Genomic DNA, 25,455 nt, shown 5'->3' on the forward strand with positions numbered 1-25,455 from the left:
CTATTTTAGGACCACCTCTATTTAACTTTTCAGTTTGGCAAAAGGTCAGGTCAATTAATATAGTATAACATGGCAGTTTAGTCATATGCACAATTAGAGATGGTGACACATACAGTAAGAGCAAAAGAAATGCTTCAGATCAACATAGTTGTTTATATGTGCTTCCAGACTCATAATGTAGCTGAAAGAGGTAACCTGGTATACACTCATAATTCTGGTCTGTTCTTCTTATTCTTTTAAAAAATCTTTTTATTTCTTGAAAACTGTTCATGCTCTATATCTTGTGAATGCAAAATAAATGTGCAATAGTGCTAATTTCTGGTAGACTTCAAATAAATTATACTAATGGATAACTGCCTCATTGTCTAATGCTGTAAACCAAATTGAAATGAATTGAGGTATTAATGAATAGAAATATACCCAATTACAGAAAAGATTTCTGCCATTTTCCAGGTGACCATTTTAGTGCTAGTTAGTGCTTCATCAGGCCAGGCAAATAGGGGCAGTCCTAATGAACAAAATCCATATATTTCAGTTTGTTTTTATGGCAATGGAATTAACCATTACCATCATAGGTGAGACACCTTATATAAAGCAATGTAACTGTGATGTAACTTTAGTAGTAGTAAGAAGTAGAGGAGAAAAGAGAATTAATTACTGAAAATTATTTATGGATGAAAATAAAAGAGACAGAAAAAGAATAATAAGAATGCTTTCCTTGCCTCATTTATGCTCATTTTCTATCTTTTATCTAATTTTGAGTTATGTTTAAGTAATTAATCTATCCCCAACCACCAGGAGATTAATTACTAAACAGTTAGTTCCACTGACATAAAAACAAAACTGAGATGCCAGGATTTTGTTCATTAGGATTGCCTTCAACCAAATACCAGGATGTTGATGTTGTGCCACCAGACAATCATCTGAGATCTGAGGATGGTCATTTGAAAAGTGGTCGAATACCTTCATAATCTTTGAAAATCCATTATAACAGTTATTCAAGGTAGATCTCAGGTGTCCTTTTAGCAGCATGGAGTACAGGATAATCAAGAAAAACTAATGAGAGAAAATAAGCACTTCAACCTCTAGAGTGTAACCTGTCTTTAATTTCTTAAAGATTACAGATTATTCTTGCCCTGTATAATTAGGTTAGCTCAATTTCCTGTTCTGCTCTCTTTACATTTACCAAAGAAGTACAGAAAGTCCCATGAAACATCTGGGAATAATCTGTAATCCTTTAAGAAATTAATGACAGGTTACACTCTATGCAGGTTGAAGTGCTTATTTTTTCACTAATTTCCATTAGATAAAATAGAGCTTTATTAATGAGAGCTTAATCAAAAGGGAAACACATAAGACTAATAATGGAAAAATTTAAATATTAGCACTCAAAAAGAATACTAAAAGGAAATATTACACAGAAGTTAGGCATGAGCATACTTTCAACGAAGAAGCAAAATGAAATCATAATCAGTATAATAAAATGAACTTTTAAATTTGCCATATATAAAAAAAAGAACTACTATAAAACATTCCTCTTTCAGAAAAGTAAAACAAACCTTGGGCTAAGGGCAACATACATTGGTGAGAGGATAGTTCTATCTTTCAACTGGCTAGCTATTTCTGGAGGTATTGTGGCAGGTTTATGGTTACCATATAAAGGAATGCCCACATGGCTACGCCATCTATATTCATCAGCTTTCTTCAACCGCTCAACAACTTCTGCATACCAAGCATTTGAATCTGCATCAGGCTGGTGATCTGTATCCTTAAATATATAAAAAAAAAAAAAAAATATATATATATATATATATATATAAGAACTTCTCAGATCTCTAAAAGTAATGTCATCTTCCCACCTCTTTTTCTAGATGAAAACACAATTGCTACACATTCCAGCATATAAGTTGGCCTTTGAAGCAGTAAAAATGATATTTGACTAGCTGATTTTATGCCACCTAAAATCTTAATTCTCAATTAAAAACACATGCTAAGGTCAGAAAGATATGAATTAATACTAATCTATTTGCAATTTATTACAATCATATATTTTAATACAAAAATATTGTTGCACACCTTTTAAAACAAAAGAATTTGTTCATCTTCTTTGTCAGACAAAAATGGTTCATGGAATTCATCAGGAGTAATGTTTATCAGTTTATTTTTCAAGAAGTAAACTTTTGAGATTGTCAATCTGCAATCAAAACTCATTTCCATACTGAGGCACTGTTTACAGAGAAACCAATATCCAGTATAGCACTAAACACGCAACAAGAAATGGCTTAGTTACAAAACCAAAGCCTCACACGAACATATATAACATCAACAAGAGTGATAGATGTCATCACTTTTGCTTGCAGGGTTGGTTTTTGTGACATGCCAGTCACGGGATTACTAAAATAATAAAAATAACTTCTAAAAGAAAGAGCAGAAATCATTACTTTTTAATTTAGACTGATTCTTAATGTGCAGTTCTTCTGAACCTTGCACATTGCTTTCTTGCATCACATGCCACTACTACTACTATTACATACTGGTGCCACAAATGCGAGATGCAACAGGACAAAAAATAGAGTCTAAGCCTGACCAAGCGTAAATTTAAGGAAAAAACTAGAGATCAACATATATGCTGAAATGTACAATACATTGAATGAAGTTTAATCATATGAGTGGTAGTTTTTGTAGATTGTAGAGAAATAACAATAATAAAATTATGAATATAATCTTCTTTGATCATTTATATAATCAAAAAGCAGTATAAATAAAAAAAATAATAATAAATAAAATTATATTTTACTTGATAACCTATTGAACTTAGTGCAATTTCCTTTTTTTCAGATTACGGACAAATCTGAATATTGTGCCATTATAAAGACACATGCAGAAGAAGGGTTTAATGCCAAAATCTATAATGATATCGTAGATATTTTGGGTATATATCTTCTCTGTCATATGCAGGGCTGCCACAAGTGGGTAGGCATGGTAAGCGTCGCTTATGGGCGGCAGTTCAGGAGGGCAGGAAAATTTTTTTTGACATATACAAGTCGGACCTCTGTTTAACGAACTTATTTAAAATGAAATTTTCTATTTAGCAATATTTTTTGAATCCCCCTTGGTAATTACATTTAAAAATAGTTTTCCATAGAAAAGAAAATTTCCATATAATGAACGATTACGAGAGACTTAATTGGGAACTCATTAACAGTTCACACCTCTGGCCATCAGGAAATTGAGACAATTAGTGCTGCTACCAAGCATGAATTTAGAGCTAAAAGGATTACCATTCTGTAACTTAGTGGTACTTATAAAACCTATCCAACCTTCTGTTCCACATACCCAGAAGTCGCACTGTCAGCTGATTGTTTAACGTTTACCAGCATTCAACATGGCAGGCAAATAATTCATTTGAAATAAAAACAGTACATGATATTGCAGACATGTTAATTTTCTTATTATCTGGATCTGTGTTCAGTGCCAGATTAAGGTACGGGCTAGCAGGGCTCTCTTCCGGGTGCTAAAAAACAGAACAACAATGAGGTAAAAAAAAAAAAAATATATATATATATATATATCCTTAGTAAAGGGTGCCAAAAAATCTTTCTGCCCAGGGTGCGAAAATACCTTGGTCCGGCGCTGTTTGTGTTTCATATTTATATTTCGCAGGGTTATACTCCAGAATATGGCTACAACCCCATACTTCGGTGAGAAAGAGCGTAAGAAAGCAGAGATAGGCCATTAAGACACCTCACACTCACTGCTGTCCCCATCTCCTGCATATTACTGGGGGGTGTCACGTGACATCATAATATGTCAGAACTGAAATGAAGAAAAAGAATCGACAAAATGGCAAATTTTTTTTAAACAACAAACCACTACCACCAATTCGAGAATTGCTCATACACGTCAACACAAATGTTTCTTTTTTTTTTTTTGTTCTGGGAGCTGCTTCTCTCACACTCCTGCTAATATACAGAGAACCTGATACTAATGACTCATGCAATTGCTGCGAAAAACATCAAATCGTCAAGAAACAATTTGAAAGCAAAAAAAAAAAAAAAAAAAAAAAACCCAACCTCATCAGTCCTTGCATGCCAGTACACTTAAACATCCACACTGAAAATATCTATTTCAAAGATATCAAATTCACACTCATACAACATTCAGTTACTGTTGTTCATCCACCCTTTTGCAAATGGAATAGCAACAACACACAATAACCGAGGGTAGCAGCAGCAGCAGCAGCACGACAACGACTAAACAACAGCACGATAATTTTACATTTCCCGCTAAAATCAAACAAATTTGCATCCTATCAAACAATCAGAGACACAAATTGAGGTAAATTATGCGTTCTCAATAATCAGCCAATCACAGAACTCGAAGGGACAATCACTCCGTTCTTCTGCCACTCCCACAATGAATATACCCATGTTCTGGGGTTCAGACAGAATAATATACAGTAATACCCCGACTTACGCTACCCCGACTTACGCGAACTCGGAGTTACGCGGTTCTTGATTTTTTCGTTTGGCAACGCTGCCGCCCACTATCTTCAAGGTCGTTTTTCATATGTTATCGATATACGGTGCGACGGCGGAGAATGAGAGCGAAAGATGAACAAAATTCAACTTTGCTGCTTTTATGTTTTTTATATCAGTGAAGGGGAAACACATTTCACCATAATAACGTAAAAACCAACACAATTCCAGCTATCGATATAATCGCAAATGCAATTAGATGGAGTTCACTACCAGTTTATAACAGATTCCACTAGCAGAAACGAAACTGGATTTTTATTGTTTTATGGTAGTAACCCCTAGAAATGTGAGGTGTTAATAGCGTATCTCTGCCTTTATGGTGTTGTTTATTCAGTTGCTACATGCGCGCAGCTTTGTTTATGCGTATCAAGCGTGTTTTGTAACTGTTTTGTAATTGTGCTTTATTCCCTAAAAATGAGTAAAATACTTAATTAAAAGGTGTGAAAAGGAAGCGTCCTGGTGAAGACACTGCAGATTCAGAGAGAAAAAGAAAAGCAATTATCGATAAACAGAGGCGGACTGGGTCAAAAATTCTTACCCGGGAAAATTTATAGTGGCCTCATACTATGGTTTATGGCCAAAATTACACTGGCCCACCGGGGTTTCCCCGGTAAGGCCAGTGTAATTTTGGCCATAAACCATAGCATGGCCAGTCCGCCTCTGTCGATAGAGAAAAAATATGAAATTGTGAAACACTTTGAGCGAAATGAAAGACCATGTGATATTGCACGTGCTACAGGCCTAAATGAAGCAACGGCGAAAAGCACATGACAATTGCAAACTTGACAGGTTGAAAATTGAAAAGGGCTCAATTGTAAAGGGCTTAAAAATTTTAGAAAACATACTCCAACGAAGAACGCGTTATAGCTACAAAGCAAGGAATAAAAAAAATTATTAGCTTGCTACGAAGAAATTCTGCGTGAAAAAAAGAACGCGCTGTGTCGTCAGACGAATTTGTTAGATTTTATGAAGCCATCGACATCGAAATAACTTTTTAACGTAAGTCATTTGTTTTTTTAATACATATTTTGTATTAATATGTATAAAGAATTGCAATTTTATTAATATTTTTCTTCTAAACTAGTGTTTTTGTTAGTCCTTGGTCCCAATTAAGCAAAATTTATATGTATTTATATGCAAAGTTGTACCCCGACTTACGCGAATTCGACTTACGCGATTTTCGTCGGACCCACCTATCGCGTAACTTCGGGGTATTACTGTATATGATACTATTTTTAGCAAGCCAATGTATTGCGTTCATGGGATCTTCAAAAGATTTATATGAAAATGACAATGGTAACTATTTAAAACTCACTGAAACAATTGCTAACTTTGATTCAGTTATGGCAGAACATATTCGCCATATTCAGAAATCTGAATGGAAAAATATTGTGCATTATTTGGGTGACCGAATACAAAATGAAATTATTGAAATAATTTTGCAAAATATTGCAGATAAAATACTAGAAATGAGTAGAGAAGCTAGTCATTTCTATAATCACTGAATGAAAATAAAAATATTGATACAAGGAATCGTGCTAAATCAATAGCTTTAAATATAACAACTTGTAAGTTTCTTTGTTCAATTATAATTTGGCATGATATTTTAAATAAAATTAATCCAATAAGTAAAATGCTCCAGAAAAAAAAAAGAATTCTGATATATATGAAGGTCTTGAATGTCTACAAAATATCACGGAATATTTTAAAGAAAATGGATAATATGGCATTGAAGCTTCATTTCCAGAAGTAAGCACCATAATGAAAAGATTAAAAATACGTCATTTCAATTTTGTAATCAAAGTAGAGATGAAGCTATTCAGGATCCACAACAAATTTCAAAATTAATTATTTTCTTTCAAATTATGGACACAAGAATTTTCTTGTTAACCAAAAGGTTCACAAATATGAAAGCATGTAGAAATATTTAAAAAGGTTTATATTTCTGAATTAAAAATAGTCAAATGACAATTTATTAAATCATTGTAAAAGATTTACATATGAAGCTTAGTGACATTGATCGTAATGAATCTGATATTGATGGTTTAGCATTATCTGAAGAACTTAAGAGTACTTCAAATTTATATTAAAGACAATATTGCTCCTTTTAAAAATATATTTACAATATATTTTTAAAAACGATTTTACAGATACTTTTCCAAAAGTAGCAGTTGCATTAAGAATTTTTCTTACTTTCTATCAGTTTGTTTCCTTGGGTGAACGGAGTTTTCAAACTTAATCAAAAATCATTTACAATCAAAAATGTCTCAACAGTGACTCTAATTTGCCAATAATTTCAATAGAAAATGATCATTTGGAACAAATAAACAAATGGAATAATTAACAAATTCGTATCTCTTAAAGCAAGGAAACAAATTTGTACAATTTTCCCCTTTTATTTTATTATTGTATGATTACTGTGATTTAGAATTTAAAGTTTATTTCAGAATGATTTTGTTATTTTTGTTTCTTGTTTCATTATATTATGTGAGATATGTTGTAATTCTTTTCCTTTTCAATAAATTAATAATAATTATTTTTTAATCCAAATATTTTCGGGCGGCAGATCTGATTTCACTTACTGGCAACACATAGGGTCACAGCAGACCTGGTCATATGTTACTGTTAAAAAAAAAATGGGCAGCAGAATTCAAATGGGGGCACTGAAGATGATCCATGAGCAATCAGCAATGGCTAATTGCATCAAAGAAAACATTTTGGTAATGCAATCAATGATCCTTTGTGATCAAAGGATAAACGAACAGGACTTTTCCATCTTTGGCATAAATTTGATCTTTTTGGAGGTAGATGATGAGTTGTTGCACATATTTTAAATATCAAATTAAAATTACAAAGATATTTTCTCATCCCTCTTCTCCTCGAGAAATAAGTTGGAATAGGAGAAGAATCATATACAATCGGACCTCTATATAATGAAATTGATCATTCCATTGAAAACATTCGTTAAACAGAAATATGACCTTTTAAACAATGAAAAATACTGTAAATTTAGAAATATAGTAAAAGATGGGAAATAAATCAGAAATAAGTGGGAATGAATAAATTTTCCAACATTTCAAAGCAATTAATTTATTAATACTGTACATACATATTAAAAAGTGGCTAGTTACATGATGCGCACAATGTATTAGTTCACTTTTAAGAATTATGTCATAACACTGGATTCTACCATACATCGTTCATAAAAATGTTCACATTTGTTTAAACATTCAATATATTTTCTGGTACATTTTCTTCCCACTGACAGCCTCGACACAAAGTTTCAAATGCTGCCAACATTTCTTGTTTGGAAGGTTTAATAGTGCCCTCATTTTTATCCAATTCATCGTTGATATTGTCACTAGTTCTTTAAATAAGATCCAAAATGTTGGAGTCACTCGGATATTCAGCTACTATGACATCATTATCAACTCCTAAAAATTCGTCAAGAACAATTTCTCCACTGATCAAACCTTGCTTGGAACTCTTCCCAAGATTGCTCAATGTCTTGTAATAGTTCATCCCTCTCATTGCTGTTAATTGGCGTCTTAGCAAAACCTGCTTTTGCAAAACAATTCTTAATCGTTGTTTCTGTCACATCTTGACTCCACACTTTTGCCAACTCTGATATGCACATCTGCAAATCTATAACAGAATCTATAGGTTTGGTTTCTAATTTTTTTCAGTATGCACCTTCAGTAGTGCATTTTCAAATCCTTGGCCCATTGGCTGCAGTTTAGATGAGGTGTTTGGAGGGAAGAAAACAAGCTTCACACTCTTAAGTTTCGAAATTACGGAATGAAAGTCGACAATCAATGCGATTTTTCTGTTTTCTTTCATCATCTTTCTATCCAAATATAAAATCCCCTGCTCAAAAATTTCACTTGTATCCAAGATTTTTTGTTGTAGTCTTAACTCTAACGACTTTACTCCTTTAAAACACTGGGTTGTTTACTTTTGCCTATTACCAAAAGCTTCAGTTTTTCATTACCAGCCATATTTGCACCAACCAAGACTAATTCTCTCCTTTTTATTTTTACCACCTAAACATTTATCACCTTTAAAAGTCAGTGTCTTGTTCGGCAAATGTTTAAAAAATAGACCTGTTTCATCAACGTTGAATATGTCTTTCGGCTCATAGCTCCATAATTTTTTTCAAAACTGTTTCTTTCCAATGGGGTCTTCTTTGATTGCAACACCACTTTCATCAGAAATAACTTTTCCGAGTAAGCCATGTGCTCTTTAAATCCTTGGCCCATTGGCTGCAGTTTAGACTCGCTTGGAACATTTTATGATGCGTATTCCATAACCTTTTATTTTATTAATGGTCCTGATATTGACACATTTTGGTCTCAAATCAACTTCATCCACTTAAACTGCTTCATCTACATCTTCACACAGGCATAATTTTGCATGCTTCTGACTAGGTCCTGTTTTCTCAAACAGTTTGAAAATAGAAACACAGAATGTTTAACACTACTGGCAAGAATATAAATTTTAAAGCAATTTCTTTTCTTTTTTTAATGCTCTGATCTACGCACTTTCACTATGCACTACGATATTAAGCACTTTCACTTTTTCACACTACACTTAAGGATTTCCTCTTAGACACTGTAAAGTTACTTGTACAGCAGCTAAAATAAAACTGATTTAGGAACCACTTGTACTATGTAAACTATGTCTACTATGTAAACAGAGACAGGTGAAATTTAGTGAAAGTGTGGATGACCCATTTCTTCGAAACAACAGATGAATTCCAGGATAAAGGAAAATCACTCTCTCCTAATTTTCTAGTAATCCTATTAGAGAACAACTGAAAACAGGTTGACCAGAGCCAATGTCTGCACCAGGAATATGCCTTAATCTTTGCCAGTGACTGTGGACGCATAGCAGTTGACCAGCATGACTTTTCGGTACAACAGAGTATAGGTTTTACTTCTTCTTTTTAGCCATTGCTGACCTCTGGGCAAAGACCTCTTCCAAACCTTCCATCTTTTTCTATCCCGCGCCGTGGTTGGCCAGTTTCTTCCTGCAAAGTTTTACGGGAACCACTAAATTTTTGTGGTTCCCTTAAAATTTTTGCAGAATGTTTTAGCTCTTAATTTTTGGAATTAATCCCTTTAGTTATTAAAAGCTAAAGGGCTCAAAAGCCAAATCACTCAAAAACACTGCTGAAAAGATTCACTAATTAATATCGTTTATCTTGATTTTGTGATTAATGCAACAATACTCACTAATCCTGATTTCTGCCAAATTTGTTAACAAATTCTTTGTGAATTCTGATTCATAGTAAAAAAGGATGAAATTTAATAAGGTTTAATATTTGTAAATGAAAAAGAGAAGTTTACCTCAATATGATACGTAGAACACTTCTGTATGATACTCTACAGAAATTAAAACACATATAACATTACAGAGTAAAAAATTAAATTGAAAACAATTAAAAAAAATCAATTGAAAACAATTAAAAAAAATCAATTGAAAACAATTTTAAAAAAATCAATTGAACAATTAAAAATTAAGTAAAAAATTAACTAAAAGAATTTAACAAATTTTGCAAAATGATTTTCCTTCCTGAAGCTGACAATGTTTGTTGACCATATGTCGTGATCACAGAAATGAAAAATACAGAATATGCGTGAGCATGAATCGGAGATTAGATATGGATGGTGAACTTTAACAGAATTCTCATGTCATTTAATTTAAATGGTTTCTGCAATTAATAGTCTCATATAATAGACACTAAGTATTTTGGCCTCGTTAAATAAAAAAGTATGTTTTGCATTAACAGCATGAAAGGCTAATTCTGATGCTGCTGAACGAGAAGCACAAACTGAGGACATGTGCTGTTTAACACAAATTCAGAGGAAACTGCATAGATCCTTGATAAGACATGTTGCAATCACCACAAGAAATGTTGCATACCAGATCATTTATTTGTGTTGCAAACAAGGAAAGGACTGAGCAATAGTTCAGTATAGTGTGTAATTTCCATATTGGTCTGGCCACAATTTTAAATTCGGTATCTTTAAAGAATCTGTTAAGCTGTTTGTGCCACTGTTCAACAAATGGCACATAAATAAAGTATTTTGTGATGTTACTATTGTTGGTTGTTGTAGTTTTCTGTATCCTATCCTTAGCTTGTATCCTAATTCGTTTATTGTAGCAAGGGGGGTAACCCCTGTTTAAGAATCTGTTGGTTAATATCTGTATTTCTGAGCCCAAAGCAGAATTCGTTGTTGAATATTTATAGGCATTGAGAAATTGATTAAAGATAACAGACCTTTTTTAGGTGAATGGGTGATAGCTGTTATAATGCAGAAGCATACCCATGTTTGTTGGTTTATGATAGATGTTAAATTGGATTTTATTCGATTTTAGTCTCATGTAAGCAAGAAATTTAGAAAATTTAATAACTTAGTATCCATACTTTCCCTTTCCAATGTAAAATGAGTCTAGGATGAATATTATTAAACGAATGTAAAATGTTTTGGATAGTGCGACTATCAGTGTTAACAAGAACATCATCTAAATATCTACCATAGTATGTGATGGGGGTAGAGAAGGCATCAAATATATACGCTCAATCATTGAGAGATAGCTTTCCGATATTAAGCCGCCCAGGCTCAATTATTATTATTATTATAATTAGCCATATGGTGCAAGGAAGCCTGAGGCTTTTGCTGCACCAGCCAAAAAAAAATTCTGAGTTACCCCTGAGAGAGAGAGAGAGAGATAGAGAGAGAGAGAGAGAGAGAGAGAGAGAGAGAGAGAGAGAGAGAGAGAGAGAGAGAGAGAGAGAGTCAGAAATAGAAAGGAATCACCAAGAAAGAGAAGAATGATGATATCCATCTCAGGACCTTGGGGTGAGTTATGGGCTTGGGAGTGCCAAGCCCATAACTCACCAGCTGCGAGCCCCTGGAGGTCCCATTGGCAAACCAAAAATTTATTTGTATACTTTGTCTCGAAAAGTGACGTAGTTGGCTTCAACTAAGAGTTTACTTAAGTGAAAAACTTCTTTAATAGGAAGCTTCATATAATTAATTGGTACAGAATTATCATTTAACATGTCCCAACGAATATCTAATATGTATTCTACGTTTACATTCGTATATAATTAAGTAACATCCAGTGAGAATAAATTATCATTATCACCAAGTCTACAGTCCTTAAGGTGATTAAATAATATGTCATAGTTTTTTTATCACAAATTGTATCACCTGTCTAAAGGGTTTTATAATACTATGTACATGTGTAACCAAGGATGAAAATGCCGGGTTTCTGTAGGAAACAATGGGCTGAACAGGAAATCCAGCCTTATGCAAATTTACTAGACTGAAAAGTGCAGGAATATTGTTCCTTTAACAATATTCCTCGTTAAATAAAATATAGCCATAGTAATGTAGTAATTTTTTCAATACATGGTTAATCTTTTATTGTACTGATTGACCAAATTGGTAAATAGTGCCGGGTCTACTTCAAGATAAGTGAAGGTATCTGACACAATTGAATCTAACTTATTTATATAATCAGGTTTATTGAGTATTACAACTGTATCTCCTTTATCTGCTATCTGAATAATAATGTCTTTATTTCCCCGAAGTTCAAATAAAGCTGAACTGTCATATCTATTCAATTTAGGAAGTCGTGTTTCTTTTATGTTATTCACCACTTGGTTAGCTTGTTGAATAAATAAATCTTTTTGTGGAACATTACATTAAGTCCAAATTCAATATCAATTACGCACTGTTTTTTTTAGGTAGCTTGCAAGGTGGTAAATTATAATTTAATCCTTTGGATAAAAGTGACATCTGGGCCTGACAGCATATAGGAGGAAAGATTTATAACCTGTTGATATGTAGGTTCATTGCATGTTGAGCGAAAGAGTGTTCGTGAACTAGCTGAAGCATTCTGTGTTAACAGATATATATGGGGAGGGGGTCATCGCCGAACTCATCTGCACTTGGTCAAGAGCTCACGACAATGTGTTTGAACCCTTATAAATCTGTCTTGAAATAATGTATTCAATTTGTTAATGTATCTGTTTTTTTTTTATTTCTGAGGCCTGTGCTACATGTTACAAATCTATGGAGGTCTTCAATACAGACAAATCGTTACGATGCAGATAATTTAATTTGTCGTGAAGTTTCCTGACCTGGGTAAGATATTTTTGTTTATTAGAATACCAAGATTTTAAGGCAAGTTTAACTATATTTCGCGATGTGGCAAGTGCTAGAGGTGCCTCCGTAGCCAGGTGGGAAGGACAGCAGTGCATAGCACATGCCTCTTGATTAGACCAGAGTTCGAGCCCATGACCACCAAATACAGAAGATGCGGAAAGGTCAGGGAATGACCACCGCATATCCCCGGAGCAATATGGCCTTAGTTGGTAATGCTCCTAAAAACCAAATAACAAACAAGCAAGTGCTAGTTGCCTTATACAAAGCTTCCTATTAGAGAAATTTTTCACTTAAACTCTTAGTTGAAGCCAAATACATCACCTTTCAAGACAAGGTATACAAACAAATTTTTGGTTTGCTAATGGGTTTGAGCCCGAGCAGCTTAATATCGGAGATCTATCTCTCAGCAATTGAGCGTATACATTCGACGCCTTTTCTACTCCGTATCACATACTATGGGAGGTATTTAGACGATGTTCTTATTATCACTGATAGTCACACTATCCAAGACATTTTACATTTGTTTAATAATATTCATCCTAGACTCAATTTTACATTGGAAAGGAAAAATATGTATATTAAGTCATTAAATTTTCTAAATTTCATGCTTACACGGGACTCTAATAAAATCCAATTTAACATCTGTCATAAACCAACAAACACTGGTGTGCTTCTGCATTATAACAGTTATCATCTTTAATCAATTTCTCAATGCCTATAAATATTTAATGAAAAAAATCATCTTTGGGCTCAAAAATACAGATATTAACCAGCAGATTCTTAAACAGGGGTTACCCCCCTTGCTAAAATAAACCGAATTAGGGTACAAGCTAAGGATAGGATACAAAAAACTACACCAACCAACAATAGTAACATCAAAAAATACTTTATTTCTGGGCCATACGTTGAACAGTGGCACAAGCAGCTTAAGAGATTCTTTAAAGATTCTGAATTTAAAATTGTGTCCAGACCAATACGGAAATTATACGCTATACTAAACTATCACTCAGTCTTTTCCTTGTTCGCAACACAAATAAATGACCTGGTAAACAACATTTCTTGAGGTGATTGCAACTTGTCTTATCAAGGATCAACACAGTTCCCTCTGAATTTGTGTGAAACAGCAAGTGTCCTCAGTTCGTGCCTCTCGTTCAGCAGTGTCAGAATTAGCCTTTCATGCTGTTAATGAAAAACATACTTTTTTATTTAACGAGGCCAAAATACTTAGTGTACAATGTAATTATACGAGATTTAATTTCAGAAACCGTCAAAATTAAATTACACGAGAATTCTGTTAATGTCTGCAATCCATATCAAATCTCCGATTCATGGTCTTTTAGACGCATGCGCGAAGACAAATAATCCATATTTAAGATTAATGCTCTAGCGCAGTCCGTAACTTTCTTTCCTGTGATCACGACATATGGTTGAAAAGCTTTGTCGGCTTCAGGAAGGAAAATCATTTTGCAAAACTTACATTAATTTCTTTTAATTAATTTTTTACTTAATTTTTAATTGCGTTCAATTGGTTTTTTAATTGTGTTCAATTGATTTTTTTTAATTCTATTCAATTTATTTTTTACTGTAATGTAATATTTTCGATTTTTTAAATTGTTCTCAATTTAATTTTTTACTGTAATGTTATATGCGTTTTAATTTCTGGAGAGTATCATATGGATGTGTTCTAAGTATCATATTGGGGTAAACTTCTCTTATTCTTTTACAAATGTTGAGATCAACATAGAATGCATTGAGCATCACAGCTCTGGTTTATACTATCAAATAAGGTTTAACATATGGAATTCACTTTGGTACTGTGTGTAAGATGAATCCTGGGAAAAAATCCCCCAAAACAATTGCTCTTAAAAGCCAAAGTAATTAATTTTTAATCCTTTCAGCTCTTAATTTGTGCTTTCTACAGCATCAGCTTTATTGCCTAAAAGCCACAGGTGCGAACAATGATTACCCAGGTCTTTCAAAATCAGTTTGGTATATGGAAATTCTTTGTTATACAGAAACTATTTTCAAAGTAATGACTAAGGTGAAATCAAAAAAAGTTCACTGAATAGAAAAAAACTGACTATATGGAAGTTCGTTAAAGAGAAGTCCGAATGTGTATGCATGCACGCACACACACACACACACACACACACACACACACACACACACACACACACACACACACACACACACACACACACACACACACACACACACACACACACACACACACGCACACACGCTCAAAAATCCAGATCTTTTTGAATATTTCTCCAAGGGTAGTGAACTGTACAAGAGCAGAGGGAAAGTAAGCTGGGTAGACTTTTTAAAATAAGCGCCACAGATGCTAAACTTATGGATTATGTGCCATTAATAATTTCCAAACAATTTCTTTCTGTTTTTCAAATTTCTTAGACTGTATAGAACAATATAATAAAAATAATTGTTACAATGTATTTGCAACATATAAAATCATTCTTTTTGCGAGACATTCAATACTAATTCATAGCACAGTACTTAACAGTACAGTAATATGTATTTAGTTTTTAAGGCAATTCAATTGCTGAAATCATGTTAAAAAATACTGAACAATGCAACACTATACCAGAAGAGCATTCAAACCTATGCTTTTTATTTCCTAGGGAAGTACATCCTGTGGATCAATTTGGTTAACATTTTGAATTAATGCTGTTGACTATCATTCTGTGGAGATTATAGAGATCAGAGCTACCACATTATTTAATAAAAACAACAAACTACCCCTATATAGCATAAACCCGAGAACTTATTATGCATAACCTTCAAAAAACAAAACACAAAGTTGTTAAAATTTAAAAATTCTGAATAGTTTTATTTTATGGAATGGGCCAGTTTTGTAATACAAACAAGAATAGTTCAACATTTACTTCATAGATGGAGCCACAGGAAGATATTATTTTATTATTATTTTTATTAGCCATATGGTGCAAGGAAGCCTGAGGCTTATGCTGCACCAGCCAAAAAAAAAAAAAAAAAAAGTTCCCCGCATTATCCAGAGAGAGAGAGAGATTGATACTCAGGACCCTGGGTGTGCCAAGCCCATACTCACCAGATGTCAGCCCCTGCAGTTGTCTAAGTTGATAAGGCATTTTTTTCTGATTAACAATTTGCACAATCATGTCCTTTGTTCTGGAAAAAATGAAAAAATAATAATAAAATAAAATAATAATAAAACTCTGCTACCAATTGCAAAATTCTCTACTGCCGAACTGAAGGGTTTATGAATTGAAGCACAAAGATATTTTGAAGTGTTGAGTACTCTATAAGCTTGGCAATGCATCACCAGTAGAATCCTTATGATTTCAACAAATTAACCAACATGACAAATAAATTAGGGTAAAAAATTATGCTATGTATACCTGTAGAAGGGTCAGTGGAACTAAAAAAAAATGACAGAACAAGTGGTGTGATGAATTAAGCAGATAATGAATTACTGAAATTACATTGTAACTGAAAACAGGTCTGTCGAGTTTAGATTTTATGAGGCGCCTAAGTAATCTATGTACACCTGCATGTTCCAATAAACTCCAATAAACTAATATTAATTTGCCAAAAATTACATGAGTAAAAAAAAGTGTTTCCTTTCATTAATTTCTGTGTTTATTTTTATTTTCATTATTTAAGTTTATCCTTTTAACTATAATTTAATTAAGTACAATTGGATAATTTGCTTATCATTTTTGTTTAGTTGATTGAATTAATTATATCAACATTCTGATTGAATTTTAATTTTCTGGTGATATAACCTAACAATGGTGATATATGTACATTTATCAGACTAGTTTTCATTATATTTAATTTCTTGATTTCCATTCCTTCATTTCATGTTATTCTCTGTTTAGATTGAATAGGTATTTATGGATTTCAGAGCAGCACTCATTAATGCTATGTTAATATGCAGCTGGTGATAGAAATGTAGCAGCAGTTGACAAGAGGAATACAGTGGCAGGTTCCTCCTATGATATGTCATTGTGTGTTCCTTTCTTTTATTTCTTGGTAATTTTTGCTTACACTTCATTTCTGTAGTGAGTATTTTTTCTTTCCATTTTTATCTAGTTTTTAATTAAATAAAATTTCTGTATATATATATATATATATTACAGAATGGTCACAGAGTCAGGAATTTTACAAGATGGGGAGAATACAAAAACAGCACTGTATTTAGTAGTTGGCAGACTACTTCTTGTATCCTTGTATTCTAAAAACTACTGTTCCCCTCCTCCTTCCCCACTACATTGCTGAATTCCCCCATGTGATCGTTAAATCATACAAAATCAGCTGTTGCCCCTCCCAAATGATAAAATATTATTTTGTTACTTCACTTTGCAGAAATGAATATAAACTTCCACCACTTTACTTTAACTTCATTAAAAGTAATGGAAGAACAATTCCTATTTATTAAATCAACTTTTTAATATTAAACTAGCAGTACTCCTTGCAACAATTTCACAACTGGTAGCAGAGTTTTTCCTCTACCTGTCCTAAAGAAATGTAGTCCATATTTGGTCGTGAATAGGTAAGCCAATATATGTCGAATCCCTTCTCATTTCTTATTTCTGTAAAATAAAACTATTCTTTCTTTTAAGGTAGGCAGTGCTAGTAGACAAAATTGGCCTGTTCTGTAAAATAAAACTATTTGGATTTTTTACTATTCGGAATCTTTATATTTTCCCATGTTTCTGCACACCTAAGAAGAAATATCTTCAATTTGGGACCAAATCAGTTAGGCTTATTGTATGCAATGGCTACAGCTAGCTGTACCTGTTGCGAAAATTTCACAATTAGTAGCAGTTTTTCTCAAGCTGTTCTAATGAAATGTAGTACTCAAGTAGTATCAATATATACGTGTAAATGTATTCAGTATCGGTCTTTCAAAATGATGCTGAATACATTTGCAGAAACACGAAAAGGCAGCTTGCAAGGTACATTCAACACAACCAGTCAGAGTAACATTTTGAGCATGACATACTTCTAAATCCTTAAATTACTTACCTTAAATAACCTCAAAACAAAAAACAAAGTTTATAACGATAAAATGAATTCTGAAAATACAAAGCGTAACGAATGGCAATGAGTGTATGAGCTCATGTGCGCAACGTGGAGACATATATGAGCTGTGATGGAATGCTAACAATTAGTTCTTTCTTTTAGCACTGTCTACCCTAAAAGAAAGAACAATTAGGTCTTTCTTTGTGCACACGAGCTCATACACTCATTCGTGTTCATGTTCCTGTGCTAGAATTTAATCCCATTCAAGGCCTTATACACCTCAATCAGATCACCGTGCAGGTGCCTAGTCTCCAGCCACTGCAATTTGCAGAACTTAAGCCTCTCTTGGTAAGAGGATCCCTTCATTATCCTCACCAATCTTGTTGCCCTTCTCTGTACATGCTCAAGTAAATCTATATCCTTCCTAAAATGAGGCCTCCAGACCTGTGCGCAGTACTCAAGCCGTGGCCTGACCATTGCCTTATACAGAGGGACAATCACCTCCTTCTCCCTGCTAGCAAAATTCCTATATATCATTGACAAAACCCCATGACCTACCCTGGCAGCCTGTCTGCATTGCTCAGAAAACTTCATATCTGACTGCACAATTACTCCCAGGTCTTTTTCATTTTCTACCACCTTAAGTGTAGTACCACACAGTTGCTACTTTTCTTTCTGGTTACTTCTACCCATATGCAGTACTTTGCATTTGTCAAGGTTAAACTTCACTTCTTAACCCATATGCCCAAATTATCTAGATCCTGTTGCAGTAGCACACTGCCATTACTGTCATTAACAACCCTGCCAACCTTTGTATCATCTGCAAACTTCGACATTAAGCCTGATATACCTTCATCAATATCATTGATAAATATATAAAACAACAGTGGACCTAACACCGAACCCTGTGGGACTCCACTAATAACATTAGTCCACGAAGAGCAGCACCCATTGATTACCACCCTCTGTCTTCTCGCACTTAACCATCCTTTTATCCATTGTAGCAACTTACCCTTCATACCATTCTGCTCCAATTTGTACAATAGTGTTCCATGCGCAACAGTGTCAAAAGCATTCCTGAAATCCAAATATATGATATCAAAATTATTTTTTGCATCCAGTTCCTTTGTAACCACATCATAATATCCTATCAAATTTGTCAGACAAGACTTTCCCTTAACAAACCCATGCTGTGTCTGAATTATTGCTGCAGTCTTGTCTAGATGATCCTGCAATGCATCTTTAACCAGTGACTCCATTATTTTACCCGGAACAGAAGTTAAACTAACTAGTCTGTAATTACTCGTGTCACCCTTCGATCCCCCTTTGTGAATTGGCGATACATTTGCACATCTCCAGTCCGTGGGAACCTCCCCTGAGTCCAAGGATGCTCTCATAATTATGGCTAAGGGTTTGCTTAGTTGCTTTGCCACCTCCTTTAATATAACTGGATAGATACATCCACCTCAGGTGCTTTTCTTATGTTTAACTTCAACAATTTCTCCTCCACTTTTCTTTCAGTTATTACAAAATCATTAAGTATCCTGCTACAATTTGATAACCTTCTGCCATTTTCAAACCTTAGCTATTTGACTTTCAGGTCTTGACATGTCTATGCATGTTTGGTAAGTCTATACCTGTCAGTCACAAAGTAAGTAGCATCCATAATGCTTACTCTTTGCAAAAAAAGCTGTATGTGATAACAACTTTTTTTTGCAATGTAAATTGTAAATAGTCAAACCTACCTGCCAAAAGATTTAACACTCTCAAAAACTTTCTCATCCATTTCACAAATATGTGGTCTCAGTTCCAATTTCAAAGATGTCCATTTCCAACTACAATCTACCAAGCCTCCACTTACATTAGTCAGTTACACGGATCTGCACAGATTTTGATGTTTCTAAAATTCATTGGGTTTCTGTGTTTATTTTGGATTTTTAGAATTAGCATTAAAAGTAAACCCAGAAACACCACGCATTTTAGAAACATCAAAATCTATGCAGATCAGTATAACTGACTAATGTAAGTGGGGGCTTGGTAGATCACAGGTGGAAATGGATATCTTTAAAATTGGAACTGAGATCACATAATATTTGTGAAATGGATGAGAAAGTTTTCAGAAGGTTTAGAACAAACCTATCTTTTTGTAGCTATTCACATTGCATTCAGTAGATAAAGTAAAACTGTAAAGGAGGGAAACATATATGAATAAATAGAATTTTTGGGTACACAGCAAGAATAGAATATACCCAGTTCCTTGATGTAACATGGACTCAACAATGCCTCTCGCACAGGCATTAGTTGAACTTCCTCCAGTCATCACCAGCTGGCTGGCAGAATAGATGCAGCAAGATTATATATTATTTGATCCAGATGCCTTCTAGAGTTACCAACAGGTTTGGTTTTGAGTGCTTTCTATTAGCTAGCCTGCAAACACAATTTTAGAGTTATACTTTTGAAATATAAGGAATATGGGATCTCACTATAATGCCCATCATAACTTCATAAGATACTACTAAGCCAGCATTTAAATTTCTATGGTGGTCTGAGACTGTATTTAAATTCTATACAGTGGGATCAAATGATGACGTTACCAAGAGCAAATTCAAAATGGAAAGCATTCAAAGAATTAATCTTGGAAGCTACTAGGCTTTTCATACCAACTAAGAAATATTGTTCAAGATTTAGGCCTAAATGGATGTCAGATGAACTAATTAGACATGTGGCAGAGAAGAAAAATGCATGCGATACATATAAATTAACAGGTGACACAGAAGCCAACGACAGATATAAACTGGTCTGTAACCAAGTCATAACAGAGGTTAGGCAGGCAAAGGCAAATTACGAGAAATCTTTGGCAAATGATGCAAAGAAAAACAGCAACAGCAAGGAGTTCTTTACTTATGTAAACGCTAGAAGGAAGGGGATGAATCAGATTAGTCCACTTGATATTGATGGTTCAACTATTAATGATCCTGCTCAGTTAGCTAACAAACTAAATGAATATTTTGCATCCACATTCACACGAGGAGTTATTCAGGGAGGGGAATGCCAGAGGTGTATTAAACTCTGGCAGTCAGTAAGACAGATAATCTAATAACTGAGAGTGAAGTAGAGGAGAAATTATTGAAGATAAACATAAGAAAGGCACCTGGGGTGGATGAAATCTATCCAGTTATATTAAAGGCGGCAGCAAAGGAAGTAAGCAAACACTTAGTCATAATTATGAGAGCTTCCTTGGACTCAGGGGATGTACTCATGGATTGGAGATGTGCAAATGTGATCCCAATCCACAAAGGAGGATCAAAGGGAGACACAGGTAATTACAGACCTGCTAGTTTAACTTCTGTTCAAGGGAAATTAATGGAGCCACTGGTTAAAGATGCTTTTTTTTTTTTTTTTTTTTTTTTGGTAGTTGTTGGCGCATAGGCTTCTGTGGCCATAATGCACCTCCCAAGGATTTTGCAGTACTTTGATCGAAGCCCGAGGCGGGAATCAAACCCGCAACCTTTGGGTTGCCAGGCAGGTACTTTACATACCCGGCTAGCCCGGTCGGCGGTTAAAGAAGCATTGAAGGATCATCTAGACAAGACTTCAGTTACAGCTCGGACACAGCATGGGTGTGTTAAGGGTAAGTGTTGTCTGACCAATCTGATTGGATATTATGATGTAGTCACAAAGGAATTGGATGCAAAGAATAATTTTGATATCATATATTTGGATCTTAGAAAGGCTTTTGATACTGTTGCACATGGAAGACTGCTGCACAAATTAGAGCAGTGTGGCATTGGAGGCAAATTGCTGCTATGGATAAAAGGATGGTTGAGTGGGAGAAGACAGAGTGGTAATCAATGGACACTGTCTTCGTGGACTAATGTTATTAGTGGATTCCCCCAGGGTTCACTGTTGGGTCCATTGTTGTTTTTTTTTATTCATCAATGATACTGATGATGGTATATCAGGCTTAATATTCAAGTTTGCAGACGATACGAAGGTCGGCAGGGTTGTTAATGACACTAATGATAGTACGCTAGGATCTAGAAAAGTTGAGCAGATGGGCTGAGAGGTGGCAACTGAAGTTTAACATTGCCAAATGTAAAGTACTGCATATGGAAAGCAGTAACCCCAGAGTAACACAAACTGTGTGGTACTACACTAACAGTGGTAGAGAATGAAAAGGGGGTAATTGTGCAGGCAGATATGAAGTTCTCTTAGCAGTGCAGATGGGCTGCAAGAGTAGCCATGCCATCTTGTCAATGATATACAGGAATTTTTCTAGCAGGGATAAGGAGGTGATTATTCCCTTGTATAAGGCAATGGTCAGGCCACACCCTGAGTACAGTATACAGGTCTGGAGGCCTCATTTCAAGAAGGATGTAGAGCTGTTGGAACGAGTACAGAGAAGGACAACAAGATTAGTGAATGGAACAAAGGGTTGCTTTTACGAAGAAAGGCTTAAGTTTTGCAAATTACAGTGTCTGGAGACTAGGCACCTGTGAGGTGATCTGATTGATGTGCATAAAGCCTTGAATGGTTTGAGCATACTCAATGCTGATAGGATTCTTCCTCTTGCTCACAATAATCACCTGAGAGGGCACAAATTCAAATTGAGGAAAGACAGTTGTAGGATAGATGTGCAGAAGTTTGCCTTTAGTCAGCAGGTGGTTGATTGCTGGAACAAACTTCCATCTGTAGTGGAAGTTGATAGCTTAAACAGATTCAAGGCAGAACTAGACAAACATTTAGAGCAAGTGGATGGGTGAAATGAGAAGGGTGTGTGTGTGTTTTTTTTTTTTTTTTTTGGCTGATGGTATATAAGCTTGCTTTCTTCCATCATGTAATGCTAATGCATGATATAAGATATAGTAATGCTAATGCATGATATAAGAAATAGTAATGCTAATGCATGATGGAAGAGATGGAGTTCTGTTGGCACTTAACTCTGGAGACTAAATGTGGGTCTACCACTTATAGTCTCCAATAAGCAAAGTGGTGGTGGTGTTGTTGTACCAGATGATGAGAGTCAGCTACCATCTAGTATCTACTGGTGACACAGAGGGGCAGTGTGATGCAGATGTAAAATCTCCAACCCTGCTTACGTTGATTCATATGGCGCCTCCGTAGCCAGGTGGGAAGGAGCAGCAGTGCATAGCATACGCTTCTTGATTAGACCGGGGTTCAAGCCCATCACCACCAAATACGGAGGATGCAAAAAGGTCAGGGAATGACCACCACATATTCCAGGAGCAATATGGCCTTAATTGTTAATGCTCCTAAAAACCAAATAACAAACAAACAAACTTTGGTTTATACATGATTGGTCACATACAATATACTAGGTGTACTGTTTCATGCTTTATGCATTGGGTATATATATATATATATTGAAGGTTGACAGCAGTCCCACCAGCTTGAAGGTTCAAGCAGAGGATCTTGTTTTTGCAGAATGACCAGACTTCACTGAAATTTGGGTCTTCTTGACTTGAAAATGAGATCTGAATATTAGTTCATCAGTATTCTAAACACCCAGGTGGCAAACACTAGCCTGACATATCTTGAAGAAGGTATTATAGAAATATGAAAAAAAAAGCACTGCAACTTTCATGTGCAGTGCTTTTTTTCATATTTCTGCGATTTTTTTCTTCTCTCACATCCAAACAATAAGCCCTATGAATATTAATCATGTAACTTTGGCAGAAATAATTAAAAAGTCATGCAACTTTGGCTGAAATTTAAATATTATCAGTGAAATAAAGATTTGTTTAAAAAATGCCATGTTGCAATAAATTTTAGGAACACTATATATAGACAATGAAGCACTGTGTCTATAAGTTGAAAACAAAGTTTTTAATCTGGCTAGGTGGCTCTCTCAGAATATGAAACAAAACGAATTCAAATAATTATTAGGAATAATTTAACCTTGGTAATGATTTTACCAAAACAAATGACACTAACTTTAATAAGCCTTGTGGATTTCTTCCAACTTCCATCGACATAGGTATATGCAGAGAATGGTCTAAACTTGGATTTGTATTCTGTCTTTTTAATTCTCCCTCTGAAAGAGATGTTATATTAAAAACATTCTTGAAAAGGAAGTATATAAAATTTAAAATCCCCCCCTCTCTCTGAAAAAATATGTGAGGATCAGAAATGTATATTTACAACTAAAGCACAATTGAATTTTAAAAATTTGATTTAATAAAAATTAAGTCTGTTTTCAACATGTTAAAAGTAACCAAAGATTTCTATCATGTGTGTATTACTTTTTAACAAAGTGATTTTTTGAAATATTAAAATCAAAGACAATCTTCTATGAGATTATAATGGTTTCACCACTTAGATATTTGGAGAGGTTTGGATTTACATCCAATCAGAGGCTAGAGAAATTCCTAACCTGCTATCAGTCAAAAAGATATCCAAAACCAGGCACACGGTTTATTTTATACACCATTCAGGTTTTATTTTATTTGATTTTTTGAAGGTGGGGAGATAAAAGGCATGAAATAGTTGAAAATGGCAAACTTTATATTTTATTCTTTATTCAGACATTACTGAATAACAGGAACAAATAATACCTTTAGTAAAAGCACTCTTGTCATCCAAAAAAAAAAAAAATTAAAAAAAAAATATATATATATATATATATATATATATATCTGTATATATATTTTTTTGTCTATCTCATTCAAACACACAGTGAACATGTAGGAAATAAAATTTAAGGTGTAACCAAAGAATGTTTTCCTGAATATACTTCTCCAATTAAAAAAAAATAATAATAATGCTGTAGATCTACTATTCACAGCATACTTATACAGACATAATATACAACAATACTGCATTAAGTATAATACCATTAAGGATTGATGCACTATAACCTAAGTGATATGCCTGCCTCCAAATAAGTTAACACCAAAATGTTACCAAAGATAAGCCTGCTGAACTCTATAACTAATTACATGTTGCAATCTAAATCAATCTGTCATAAATGCCTAATATACCAAGGGAGACAAGGGATTGAAGTGTGGTCCCACAAGCCAACCTCCTGAAGCAGTAAATAATTCTCATCACTCAGTGAAATACCACCACTTTGTTTACTGAAGCAGCCAGCACATCATTTTTGCACACCAGAATACAGTTTTATGGTATGAGTGATATCCATAGAGTTTATGATAAGCAAAATAGGGAAACCATTCCTTACATTTTGAGGGTACAGTTTATATTAATATATTCACAGGTTAGCTTTTAGGATGCTTCCACCAATAATTAAATGATCTCATTGTCACTATCCAGTCAGTTCAAGACTGAAGAAGACTGAGGAAATGGTCAATCCCATGGTTTGTGAAGAAGTTTGGCTTATGTAATATTCATACTACAGCATGTCTAAAAATTTCATTACTTCATATTAAATTCTATGCCCAATTTTTTATCTTAAATGAATCATGAAAGGTCAAACAAATGGGATAAGATAATCTAATAAAAAAAAAATACCTCCCAAAAATTTCCAAATTCATTTCATAAATATGCACAGTCTCTATTTTCACTTACAAATCTTTTAAATCTCATTCTTTTTTTAGCATATTCTCAAATTATTAATTTTCTCACCTGCCACTCATCTCATTTTCCCTAATAAAATGACTTTTTTTTTTTTTTTAATTACTTCATTTCCCTATTCCTTCTTGTGATAGTAATAGCCATATGGTGAAAGG

The 25,455-nt window shown here is 34.2% G+C and overlaps 1 protein-coding gene across 4 annotated transcripts in view; it reads right to left on the reverse strand.

Moving 5' to 3' along the window:
* Positions 1-25,455, reverse strand: part of LOC150076271 (uncharacterized) — a 695,145-nt gene that overhangs the window by 210,651 nt on the left and 459,039 nt on the right. For all 4 annotated transcript variants that reach the window (XM_090388135.1, XM_090388136.1, XM_090388134.1 and 1 more), the window contains exons 9-10: positions 23,702-23,801; positions 1,560-1,768 (exon numbers count right to left, since the gene is read on the reverse strand). In XM_090388135.1, the coding sequence (XP_090244261.1) occupies positions 1,560-1,768; positions 23,702-23,801 (309 nt within the window). The remainder of the gene's footprint in view (positions 1-1,559; positions 1,769-23,701; positions 23,802-25,455) is intronic.

The sequence above is a fragment of the Mastigoproctus giganteus genome, chromosome 13 (genome assembly GCF_048544385.1).
Source record: "Mastigoproctus giganteus isolate SK-2022 chromosome 13, ASM4854438v1, whole genome shotgun sequence".
Classification (NCBI taxonomy): Eukaryota; Metazoa; Arthropoda; class Arachnida; order Uropygi; family Thelyphonidae; genus Mastigoproctus; species Mastigoproctus giganteus.